A 13330-nucleotide genomic window follows, 5' to 3' on the forward strand; every position below is an offset into this window, starting at 1 on the left:
CCACATCCGATAATATCAAAGAGATTGTCACCACAATGGCTGGAGTACTGGTCAAGAAGCTCCTGAAAAGAAAATAATCAGTCAGCAAAGGAGAGGAGAGGTGAGAGTAAATGATTAGGAAATAGAATTTTTCAATTACAAGAGTAGAAGAGTAGAGGTATCATAAAAGTGTTACTAATCAAAAGGGTAGATTTCTGTTTTATAGCTAAAATCTAATATGCACTGTGTACAAATTTTTTTATTGTAAAAAATGACACAAGCCTAAATCATCATAATGTGAATCAATAACTAATTAGCATTTATAAATGCAGCTTCTGGGAAACATATTTCAATTTCATAGCAAGGACGTTAGAGAATCGATTCACAAAGCCAAAAGTGAAGCTAGCTCATGCTTGGCATTCCCCGAATGACTCCTCGGGCTAAATGTGCAACCGCAAGCTGAGTCAGAGGTGTGTCCCCAAAATGTACAGGTGGAACCCCATGCCACCGTTCCAAGCCAAATCAACAAGTAGACACAGAGAGACAGAATGGGATATGAGGGGCTCAGGTTTCCACTAGAGTCACTGGGGAAATGGGTCATCTTCCCTGGGAACTTTTCTACAATGGCCTGGTATAAACAAAAGAGACAAAAGGAAGCAGGAGAGGGAGGAAAAAAACTCTACCGAGCAGGAATTGCTGCACATGTAGTGTTTTGGAAAGATGCCAGTGTGCATGAATCTGATGTATTTGTAAAAACTCAGGAAGACAGAGGACCTCAAATTTTGCATGCTTTCCTTCCTTCAGATTTGGCATGTGGTAGGAAGATGGAAAGGGAATGTTTACAAGGAGCAGACAATTCCATTTGCCAGAGCATCCAGTATGTGTTGGTTTCCTGACATGATCTAGTCACTCCTCTGCACATTCACTTAGTTGTTGCTGAGTGTTGACGTGATCTGGTTCTGTCTCAGTCAGATGCAGCAGCCTCCTTCTTCCTCAAAGGCCACCAGAGAAACAAAATGGTCCTCTTGAGACAAGGGCCGGGGATTCGGGGCGCGGGGGGTGAGGGGGAGGAGAAGAAAAAAGAAAAAGACTAAAACCCCTAAGAGTGGAAGTGGGAAAAGGGATGAATGAGAAGTAAAAGAAGTAGTGTGTGTGTAGTAATGTGTGAATGGGAAAGTCGGGTATTGAATCCTGCGTTTTCAATCCTTCTACTCAGATCCTGGAAAGCCTTGAGCATCACTAGAAAAGAAGCCTTTTCCATACCTCCATACTCTCGGCACATCCACTTGTCACAGTTGACTCCTTCAAGGCATAGCCCAGTTCATACCAACATTTCATTAAGTCAAAGAATTATTCCGGCAAAGCTCTAAAAATGCCTCACCTACCAGGTTGTTAACTTACGAAAATTCAGTCAGGCTGAATTTTCAAGGTTTTTTATGGAGGGTTGCCCTTAGCATGGCAGACCAACCACCATGTTAACTCCTGGCTTGTGCCACCATATATTGTCTCACAAGATCCGAGGTTCTTTCCACCCCTAGACTTTGGATTTTAGCTCATCTTTGAGACATTGCAAGTTAGTTGCCTCTAAGTTGAAAGATAGTGATGGATATTCTACTCTATATCCACTTTGGGAGCCTTAGACCCAACTCATATTCAGCCCAATTTAATTTCTAGAACTCCTGTGAGTCCCAAGTATGCTGTGACATCAGAGTGAGACCCTCTCTCTGATGTCACAGCATACTCTATGTACCTTGGAGCTTACCTACCACACTCTTAGGACGCTCCTCCCCATGAGAATGGAAACTCTTCAAGGTCAGAAAGAGTGCCCTAGGATCCCCAGGGCCTGATACAGTGCCTAGCACATAGTTGGTGTTCAGTGAATAATGTGGAACAAATGAATGAATATCATTCACCTGTGGAAATGACAGAGTCGCATTATAGGAGCCAGGGCTGCTAATAAGCTTCTTTATATAACAAGATTTCGTGTCACACACATGAAATCTTTTTTTTTTTTTTAAGTTCTTTATGTAACAAGATTTCGTGTCAATGGAGAGTGGAGAAATTCTGATTGCATATAAAAATTCATTTTTCCTTAAGCCAAGGCTCAGCAATTGGAACATGCAATCATATTTTGTGCCAGTCTACTTCAGAGTTACTTATAGGTTTAAAACAATAGGTGTATTTTGGACAATGATTGAGCCCTATAATCATAGCTTTGCTGTTTAAAATGTATAATTTCTTCTTTAACATTTGCTGTTTCTTTCCTCCTTCCATTCTTCACAACCATCAAGAAACATTTATCCACGAATGTGAAGTGCCTTAAATTATGGCTTCCTGTGTCTTCGCAAGTTGCTTGTTTTCTGCTTTCTCCCTCACGTGAGTAACCAGCATGGGTTGGGACAGCTCCCCCACATAAATTCCCATGAGGTTGAGCATCTAGTCCATTGTTAATGCTTCCTCACCATGGTAAGCTCTCAAAAGTTCAAGGGCTCCCACAGTTCAATTGTCCCACAGGACATTAGGAACTAATGTACAACACCGAAAATTTCTCAAGAAAGATGCATAACATAAACTCTTCTTTTTGCAGTGAAGAAGCCTTTATTTCCTATCTGGCTCCATTCTTGTATACATATCCCTTGTAAATTATTTTTCAAATTTGGAGGTTCATTAATTTAATTGAATCTCTTCCTAATTTTTAATTAAATCTGCAGTTCTCCCAGTAACCTTTGGAAAGATGGAAGCCACAACAGCATATTGGAGAGAATGGCATCACAGAATAAGACAGACATGAAAGAGAAGCACAACATCACAAGGCAGGTCTTCTTATAAATTTATTTTTGTACCAAAAAAATTAACATTCAAAAGCAATGTTTTTACTGTACAGTATAAAATATCATCTACCACATTAAAAATGGGATTTTTTTTTTTTTTTTTTTTTGCTGGTAAGGCACTGATAACTTTCCCATAAAAAAAAAAACCCAACACAAAATTTACAATTTGCAGCACTTGTAGAAAAAAACACCTGTTCAATAATTATATAAATACTCTTGACAGATTCCAGTAGCCCATTATGTATACTTTTTGGCAATGTCAGCTTCCTAAAGTCAATTAGCTTCTAAATTTGAAAGGCACCTGGTGGCCAACATCCTGCTTATTATTCAAGGCAGCCATTTTAATTTTTTTTGCACAGACTTGACAAGTCTGAAAAATCTATTAAGTTAAAAAGAGTAAAGAAGTATAATACAGTTGATATTACCAAACAACATTTTTTTCCCCCTTAGCTGCAAGTTCTCCCCAGGGGATTTACAAAGTGCACCAGTTAAATATGTATGTACATTTAAAACATTAAATATGTCAACAGCAAGACATTTTTAAATATTTTGAATCAAATACTATGGCACAAATATAATTTACAATACTTTGCACAGAAAACATTACATCTGAAATATAACTTTAGATATTATATAAAAATACATATATTTTCTCTCCTCGTTAGAAAAAGTATTTATTTGAAGGTTCCAGCATGATGTAACCATTCAAAGGAACTTAACCCTTCAGATGGTCATCAGTTGGCAATTAGACGACCCCCTCCCCACATGAAGCACATAACCACAGGCTAGATCCAGAGAATTAACCCCCTCCCGTAGCCCAAATGCAGTTTCATATAAAGGCAACCATAATTGTTCTAATCTGGTATAATTTTAGGAATTCATTACAAAATGTAAAAGCCATTATGTAAGAAAGCCTTTAGACTGTAACACACTTTACTCCAACGTCTCCCATTGGTGGTAGATACACATGCTCGCGACAGAGTCAAAAGCATGGAAAGAGTCTCCTTGTACCATTGTGGGTCATACCCCTTAGTAGTCTCACATCTATATACATCTTTCTTGGCTTGTTTAGAACTTTTCCCCATACATCCTAGGAAATACAGAATATGGGACTCAATCTATATCTAGAACTTTAAAAGCCCCAAAGTATGTTGCATCTTGATCTGGATCCAATAGTGAAGGGTTGGATACCTCGATGCTTATTTCCTCACCAGATCGTAGCTTAAAAAATCCTCCAACATTTATGGAATAAAAATGGAATTCGGAGTTCCCTGACCAGTATTTGGTGCTACCTCCTTTCATCAGGGTATGAGAACTTGGGATTTTGATGCTGGTTTTAGTGACATACACCATCAACTGAAGATACTCTGTGGCGAGGTCTCCTGAAGTTTCATGATGTCGAAAGCAGATGTTGGCATACAGGAAATAGAAGCCATCTTGGTTGACTATTAGTTTTCCATTGCTGAAAGTCATGTTGGAGATCTTGGCCCAACCTCGGTCATGGTACCAGGAGGACAAACTCACTTTGTGGGAACCTGAGGACAGGAAAGGCACACAATTTAAAATCCACCCCCTTCAATGAGAAGGACATCCTCACGATTCCATGAGGCTGAAAAAAAGCATAACCGTTATTGTTCCAAAGGGAGAATACTTTCTCAGAATTTATTTTCTAAAAGGGCAGAAATACATTAAGATGGGCTTAGTGCTCTCTGCTAGGCACCTAAGAGAGTACAAAGACAAAAACCTCAGTTTTCCTTCCCTAAAGGTGCCTACAGTACATGACAAATGGGTATGGTATGTGTTCAGTTAAGAAGAAAGGCATGAACCTTGAAAATAAAGGTGCAGATAATTGCTATGAGTATTCAAAGGAAAGAGAGTTCTTCCCAGAAGGATCAAGAATGACCTTGTTGGATTGTTACTGAGCCTGAGAACTTGAAATGGAAATAGATACAGGATTCAGCCAACAGAATCAGAAAGATCATTTAAGGTTGAAGACAGAGAATAAGGTGAAGGCAGTTGATACAGAAAAGCAAGAGACAACCATAGGAAGAGAACTTCCAGACTTTGCTTGATTCAAATGTTCCCAAATCCTGTCCAAGGACGGTTTACTTCCTGAAGTCCAGAGGAGGTCACTAGAGAGAGCCTGAGAAGCCATTAAAGATACTGCGGGCTCCACGACCCACTTTTGCACACTTCTTTCTTTTTCATTGGAGGTCCCACCTCAGGTCATCCAGATGAAACCATCCAGAGCGTAAATATCCCCCCAAATGTAAATATCATTCCAAATGTAAATGTCATCTCAGGGTTTCAAGTGAATCAAGAGGGGACTGCAAAATTATTCATCACAGTCCCACAAACACTAGTGAAGTAATTCCTCCAGGCTGGTAATTAGCCACCTAATCCATTCACAGACCAAACAAAATTCAAGATGTTTCCCATCTAAAATTATCCCATGTTTCTCTTTTCTTACCTTCTTCCTGTATTCAGTCCTTCTCTCAACTCATGATTTGTCTTAGAGTTTATCTCCAATGATGACTCTTAACAGAGAGAAGCAGAATGACTAAGGTAAAAGTCTGCCCTCTCAGTGGGTTGGATCTGTTAGTGTTAGACCAAGGGCTAATAGGTGCAGACTGGACAGGCCAGAAAAGAATAGGAAATGGGGAGAGGAGAAAAGACAGGAACCTTGACCACATACCACTTCCACTATTAGCTAGTCAATTGGAAGGAGTGTCCATATTCCCTACTAAACACGTCTTTATTTTTATGCATCCACTCATCCATTCACCAATTCATTTAGTTGATCAGTCATTCAGTAAATATCTGTGTGGGGGTTTCTATGGGGATTCACTCCACCCATAATTAAGAATTTTATCAAGCAGTATACCCTCGAGGCACTTAGCACTAATAGTGGAGAAAATAAGAAATAGGCATATAAAATGGAAAACATAGTATCTTCATTGCTGCGTGTCCCACAGCACTTGGTTGAAGTTTAATTAGGCAACAGCTAAGTGAGCGTTGCAGAAATGAATGGAGACCAGGAGCACTGAGCCCAATGGGGGGACACAGGAGCCAGAGGATGGGGAGGACTTCAATTAAATGTGGATGAGCTGAGAAAAGGGAGAAAGGGTAGTGTCAGAGAGCAAAACTCTTGGAGCAAAGAATGTAATGCACACGGCATGCAGAAGGTAAAGGGAGGAAAGCTATCAGTGCGAATGAATATGAAAACTCAAGAATAGAGAAGAGTGGGAGACGAGGAAAGAAAAATACACTGTGATCGAGTTGAGGGACCACATATGGCAAGGCTGCGTTTCCATGACTAACAAGGTATGCTGACAACCTTGTCCCCCAGCCCCTCATCCCCTATGATCAGTGTAATTAGGGGCTAGGGAAGAGGCGTGTCCAAATTTTTAGCCTGAGCCGCCCCCTTAAGAAAGCCTTGTAGTCTGGCTTTGCAAAATACTTCCCAATGCATTTTATTCAGGAAGATTTGCAAATCCATAAGCTAACCGTCAATAGAAGGCAGGCTCTGATTTTTTTCTTATGTGTAAATAAATATAAAACAGAGGCCAAAAATGAACATGCAAAATTAAAGCCACCTTCCTCTGAAGAATGCAGTTCTGGCCAGAAACTGGGAGATACATGGACTCGAGGAGCTGTTGGCTCAGCCAGAGGAGCAAACGTTATTTTCTTAAACGGAGCATACATGACTTCATTTCACTCACAAACTCAATAACCGTCGGAAAATAACTGGGAGTTTTGCCTTGTTTTTTGGCAATGACTTGACGCTAGGTGCCTGAAGAGAGAGCTTTATAACTAAAACACGCTTGCTATTGCCAAACAGACTTTGGCACACGGTGTAATGTAATATTTATCATATGCCATTTAAAGTGAACTGAAAAGATAAATGCAGAGTACGTTCATAGCACAAACAGCTGATCGGTATTAATTTGATTGCATTTGCTAATATGCAAAACAGTTTTCACTCAGAAAATTAGTGTCACTTCAATGGACGGCGCACATCCACATGTGCAGAGAGAAAATCTGTTTATGAAGCAGATCTCTGGGGCAGGATAGAGGGTGGAGGCAAATGTGCTACCAACCGAGTCGCTGGCTTCTCAATTTCCACGTCTACAGTCAGGGAATATGGCTCCGCGACCCACACTATGAGAGTGATGGCAAAATCACTATGAAAACTTGGGTCTTTTTTTTTTTTTTTTTTTTTAACTCCAAGAAAAACTAGCCTTAAATCGTTTTTGGAACAGAGTGGAACATGCATAACCATTTAATAAAACTCAAATAATAGTAACAAGTGGCATTCACGGAGTGCTTACTAGAGGCCAGCCTCCCCGTGCGCATGCTCCGACCTAGCCTCGTTGAATCTCCACGGTCACCCAGTGAATCTCCATCCCCGTCAAGAAACTGACACACAAATGGTACTTGGAATCTGTATGAGGTCACACAGCCAGTATGTGGTGCGATGGGGCCCCATACCCAGGCCGTCAGACTACAAGCCCCTTCTATTAAGACTGCAGGAATTTACTTCTTACGAGAAAATAAGAACATAAGGGCTCTGAATTTTTTTCTCTCTGACAAAGCCAGCTGGCTACAGGGTAGGAATATAGATGGCCTGTAGTGTAAAAACCATGGACTTGGGAATCAACTGGATTGGAACTCAATTTCTAAACCTACCACCCCTGTGATCTTGAGCAGATAAATTATGTGGAACTCGGTTTCCTTGTCTACAAATCTGAATGATAATCACTTACCTTGCAGGGTTATGGTAAGAGCAGAGGTAAGGAATACAGTGAAATGCCTGGTACATATTTTATGTTGAACAAATGGCAGCATAATAATGATGTCCACTGACACTCTATTAAATAATGTTCTTTTAACCTTTTGGATGTTCACCTATCGCAAGGTAGAGAGTCCCAGTGGGGATTACATGGTGGGCTAGCTGGGACATTGGTTAGGACACAGCTGGACATCTGTAGGCACAGAGCTCTGGTGTTTCCTCATTTCTAAAAGATATTCAGCTCTCCAGTACATTGAGCTAAATTCTTATCCAGAGAAAGTAATAAGCCCTTGGGGAAGGAGTGTGTCTCCTTTGCTAGAGGGCTACTGCCTCTTAAACATTACTGTGTTAAGACCCTACCTGAATTCTGCAGGACATAAATCACACACTTCATAGGTTGGTGGTGGGCATGTACCAACTTTGGTTTGGGGAAATACAGATGAACATAACAAGGGATTGCCCTTCCCAGTTCCGCAATCTCAACCGGCAGTCATTAAAAATAAGCACCCATTTTGATGATCTGAAAATGAAAAGCGATGACGTCCTTTCTGGCAGAGTTGACAATAACTGTTTCCGCAGTAGAGATCATCAACTCAGTACCAAACGATCCTTCTTCTGGTCTACAAGTTAAGGGCTCTCAAAATTTTAGTAACCAGCTGATAATGGTTTTGAGTATTTACGTGGACTGATAAAGGACTCTTGAAATCTTTTTCAGGCTGGATGCAAATGGAACTTACCTGATGGGATGTCAGTGGCATTAATAGTGAGATGAGCAAAAGGCTGAGTATGAGGCTTGCCCCTCCTGGCCAGTTCTAACCATGAACCTTCCATCATAGCTGGAGAGGAGAGAAACCATATTAGCCCCAAGAACACTGACCCTATATGATTTCAAATATTCATGCAGAACCATGCTTACCTTTCTCTGCTCTGATGTGCTGTGATTTAATATGTTGTAACTCCTGAAATGAAAAGACAAAAATCTTTTTTATGTATTCACTCTTCTAGTCAAGACCTAAGAATTTAGGACTTTTGGACGTAATGATAAATTCATCTTCTTTCCTTTAATGCCAGGCACGTGTAGGCAGTCAAATTCTTTGGTGTTCTAGGTAACTATCAAGAAAAATTCAACCTGGGGTGCCTGGGTGTCCAACTCTTGGTTTCGGCTCAGGTCACGGTCTCAGGGTGGTGAGAAGCCCTGTGTCAGGCTTCATGCTCAGTGGGGAGTCTGCTTGAGTTTATCTCCCTCTGCCCCTCCCCCCACTTGTAGGCTCTCTCTCTCTAAAATAAATTTAAAAATCTTAAAAAAGAGATGTTCATCCCAAAGAGTTATGTCCGTATGCTTTACACACATACCATCTAACAAAATACTTTGGACAATAAGAGGAAATAAAAGACAATGTACATTATAAAACCTAGAATAATTAAACATACTTAAGAATTTGTAGCAGATACATAAATGAAGATGAAGTTAACTAGGAAAATAACAATTACCACAAAATATATGACCCTCTTAAATCTTTAGGGAAGTTCTTTTTATGTCTATTTCATTAGTGAATTCCTGCTACCACAATGAAGTTCAGTTCACAGGAAAGTGAATAATGCCTAGCTCCCAATGGTTAATTTTTTATTTAAAAAAAAAAATCAGTGTATTTAAAGTACTACATGGGAGTCTAAGAGCTTTTACAGTATCAATAATTAAATCAAAATACTTCCACCAATAGAGGTTTAGAAACTCAAACCAGGATGGGGTGCCTGGGTGGCTCAATCTGTTAAGCATCTGCCTTTGGCTCAGGTCATGGTCCCAGGGTGCTGGGATTGAGCCCAGCCTCGACTTCCTACTCAGCAGGAAGCCTGCTTCTCCCTCTCCCTCTGCTCCACTACTTGGCTCATGCTCACTCTCTCAAATAAATAAATAAAATCTGAAAGAAAGAAAGAAAGATAGAAAGATAGAAAGAAAGAAAAGAAAAATAGAAAAATAGAAAAAAAATAGAAAAATAGAAAGGAAGGAAGGAAGGAAGGAGGGAGGGAGGGAGGGAGACAGGAAGGAAGAAAGGGAGGGAAAGAAACTCAAACCAGAAAAAGAAAGAGCCCAAGTTTGAAAAGAGCACAGGTAATTGCATATCTCTATTTGAGCCCTGAGAATGAAGGATCTGATAGGTAAGTAACTGCATATCCGTTTGAATCCTGACCCCACCTACCACTAACTATTAAGATGGAGTGGGTGAAATGTCAGATTTAACTTCAGTTCAAATCCCTTATCAGCCACCTACCTGTACTAAATATATTAATAGAACCTCTATCATAAGGCGGGAGGTTAAGATTAAATGCATGTAGGCACTTAGCAGAGTGTCTGGTACTTCAAATACCTAGATACTAGAAACACTCTTGAGAGATTCCTAATTTCTCTGTTACTGGGATGGCCATCCATACTAACCATTTCCCACCCTCCTGCCCCCAGCCCCATCCTGTGATGTTTAAAAGATTAGCCATATAACCCAAGTTCTTTGAGTATCTCAAGAGAAGGGCTTTGAGATAGATGATAGATAGATAGATAGATAGATAGATAGATAACAGGTGGATAGATAGATGATGATAGATAGATAGAGGCAAACACAACTTCAACTGTTAACAGTTGGAAGGATTCTAAAAAGACCATTGATTTTTCTCTCTGCCTTCAGGACTCCCAAGAGAGCTAAGAATCTATTCTATTTTTTTTAAGTTTTTTATAAACATATAGTGTATTATTAACCCCAGGGGTACAGGTCTGTGAATCACCAGATTTACACACTCCACAGCACTCCCCATAGCACATATCTTCCCCAATGTTCATAACCCCACCACCCTCTCCCTACACCCCTCCCCCACGTCCCCCCAAATCTATTCTATTTTTAAAGACCCTTGGAGGAGATAGCACAACTGTCTTCTGTTACCTAACAAAGTCACAGTGTGACTACCTTTTACAAAGAAACCTTAGGCGCTCATCCAGGGCTGCCTTCTGCCCTTGCCTTGGCCCAGGGTACTGCCCTGCAGAACGCTGGAGCATTGCTTGTAGGAGATTCTAGGCAAATTGTGGCAGCCCTTTTTGAGTGGTGCCATGCAATGGCCCTTTCCAGGCCTTATTCTTCCCTCTCCATCCAAGATTTATTTTTCTCCCCAGCTGATCTCCAATCTCCTAACTCTCTCCTTATGACTTCTAGATTCCCAGTGGTACTGTGATTTCTGCAATTTCCTGGTTTAGTCTCCCCTGTATTTATAAGAGAGATTTACAGATGCACAGTGTGTCTTTCTACGTTATGTGCATCCTTATATATTTGTATATACAGTATATCTTTATATACATGTATATCTTTACAGCTTTATATAAGTGTATATACATATATGTACAATGTATCTTTATTCATTATATATACATTTATAATAGAGATACAAATTGTATATATATTTATACATTTACAGTATGTCTTTTTTTAAAAGATTTTATTTATTTATTCGACAGAGAGAGACACAGTGAGAGAGGGAACAGAAGCAGGGGGAGTGGAAGAGGGAGAAGCAGGCTCCCCCATAGAGCAGGGAGCCCCATGCAGAGCTTGATCCCAGAACCCTGGGATCATGACCTGAGCCGAAGGCAGACGCTTAACTACTGAGCCACCCAGGTGCACCTACAATATAATATGTCTTTATACATACTGACTCTCTTAAATATACAATGTTTCTTTACCTGATTACTATCTATTAAAATATTGAAATAGGATCCTTGATGACAGATTAATTCAGGAATATAAAGCTGCCCTTCATTTTTCCCTCTAGGCCTGATTTGTCTCATCAAAGGGGAGAGGGAGGAGGGGGGAAAGAAGCAAAGCTAAGTATGGCGTATGTCTCCAAATGTCTGCTTTGTGCTTTTCTATGGAGAAAAACACACCTTTTATTGAGAAAAACAATGGGAAAGCTTATGTGCCAGCTCAGTAGTCCTCAGACTCACATGCATCACAGTCTACCAGAGGGCAGGTTGAAACCGAGTTGCTAACTCAGTAGGTCTTGGGTAGGGCCTGAGATTCTGCATTTCTAGCAGATGAGCTAGTGCTGGTGGCTTAGGGCCTCAATCTGAGAACTGCAAAGCCTCTGACATCCCAGAAGATTTCAGAGATGGGCCAATTTGACACTGTGTGAAGGTTGAGACCCAGGCAAAAGCAGCAGCAGACTAAAGTCACTGACTAAACGGGCAGGGAAAGTTTGTTCTTTCCCACCTGGTAATAAACTTCTCCTGCCCATTTAAGGAGTGGCTCCTAGGTCAGAACTGTCACAGAAACTTTTCATTACAAGAAAATTCAATAACCAGGACCATTCAGAAGCACTTTCAGTGACTGCTAAAAAATAAAGCAAAACAAACAAAACAAAACACAACAAACAACCCAAATACCAAAAAAACAAACAAAACAAAAGAAACCCTAATGTGTCCTGATCAGGACAAATTAGAAATCTAGCTGGAGACCCATCATTTAATGCTGCTTTCGTGTTATACCCATTCTTAGGTACCCCAAAGTTGCAATCCCTCTCAAACCCTATAGAGAAGTTTCCATGTGCAAAGGCAGTACATGGTATGTCTATGACCTGAGGCTACCAAAAAATGTACTCTTATTATCTGTTCCTGTATCCCTACCTCACCCCCAATTTTTTGAACTTGAAATGATATGCGTAGATGTCAACCAAAACCAGAACATTTTTCTAGGACTACATCTTGGGTTCCCAGGCCCCAACTCCACTTAGTCCAATAGTGACTTGGTATTTTTTTTTTTTTAAAGGAATCTCTCCAGGTGGTTCTAATATAGGGCCAGCATTGACAAACATTATTACTAATTGAGTTCTCCCATGTATGGCTGTTTGGTGATGTCTGTATTTGGCCATAGATTTATTATATTCTCCCAACTTATATATATATTCCACATATTCATGCTGAAAATTAAATAATCCCTTACATGCATAGCTAACAGAGTATTTTCCCTTATATTAGCATATTTGATTCTTATTAGAATCAGAGGCTGGGTAATTATCACTACGCTGATTTTTCAGACTGGGAAATAGAGGATCAGAGAATAAGGGCTCTCCCCATAAAGCTGGGACTTCAAACTCTGCCCCTGACTCTTCTTTCAGAGCTGTACATCCCTGTCCCTTTACAAATGTCACCAAACACATGCCTGAAAGCTGACAGAAAAGTTTCAATGGTCCATCATGGGGCTCAGAAAGTGCTACCCCAAAATATAAGCCCTCAACCTATTGAATACTTAAAGCTGAAGGAATTTGAGGAATGGCAGGTGCAGGAAGAACCCTCTGACTCATCTTTCTCCTTTGAAGCAGGTCATAAGACCTTCGCATGAGAGGCGCTCTCCTCCTAACTAGCGGAAATGAGCATCCTTAGCTCCAAGATGGAAGGACACTAAGAAGAACTGGGAGAAACAGGCCTTGTTAAGATTTCCCCAGTTTACTAACCATAGCTCAGACTCTTCTGTCCTGTCACATTTTTCCCTGCACCTCTCCGCTGTCCATCAAACCTAGTATAAAAACCAGTCAAGCTAACCATTTCCTCAGGTCTTCATTTCTTTAGGAAACATACATTCAATACATGCATATGCTTTTCTTTCTTTTTTTTTTAAGATTTTATTTATTTATTTGATATAGAGATAGAGATTACAAGCAAGCAGACGGAGGGAGAGGGAGAAGCAGGCTCCCTGCT

The 13330-nt window shown here is 40.3% G+C and overlaps 1 protein-coding gene across 1 annotated transcript in view; it reads right to left on the reverse strand.

Moving 5' to 3' along the window:
- Positions 1-2918: 2918 nt before the first annotated feature.
- LOC111147123 (TNF superfamily member 11) overlaps positions 2919-13330 on the reverse strand; it is a 32327-nt gene continuing 21915 nt past the window's right edge. The window contains exons 3-5 of the mRNA XM_022503026.1: positions 8519-8561; positions 8340-8438; positions 2919-4345 (exon numbers count right to left, since the gene is read on the reverse strand). Coding sequence (XP_022358734.1) covers positions 3924-4345; positions 8340-8438; positions 8519-8561 — 564 coding nt within the window. The 3' untranslated portion in view covers positions 2919-3923. The remainder of the gene's footprint in view (positions 4346-8339; positions 8439-8518; positions 8562-13330) is intronic.

This window comes from Enhydra lutris, unplaced genomic scaffold, assembly GCF_002288905.1.
Source record: "Enhydra lutris kenyoni isolate GAN:26980312 unplaced genomic scaffold, ASM228890v2 scaffoldscaffold15, whole genome shotgun sequence".
In the NCBI taxonomy this organism is placed as follows: domain Eukaryota; kingdom Metazoa; phylum Chordata; class Mammalia; order Carnivora; family Mustelidae; genus Enhydra; species Enhydra lutris.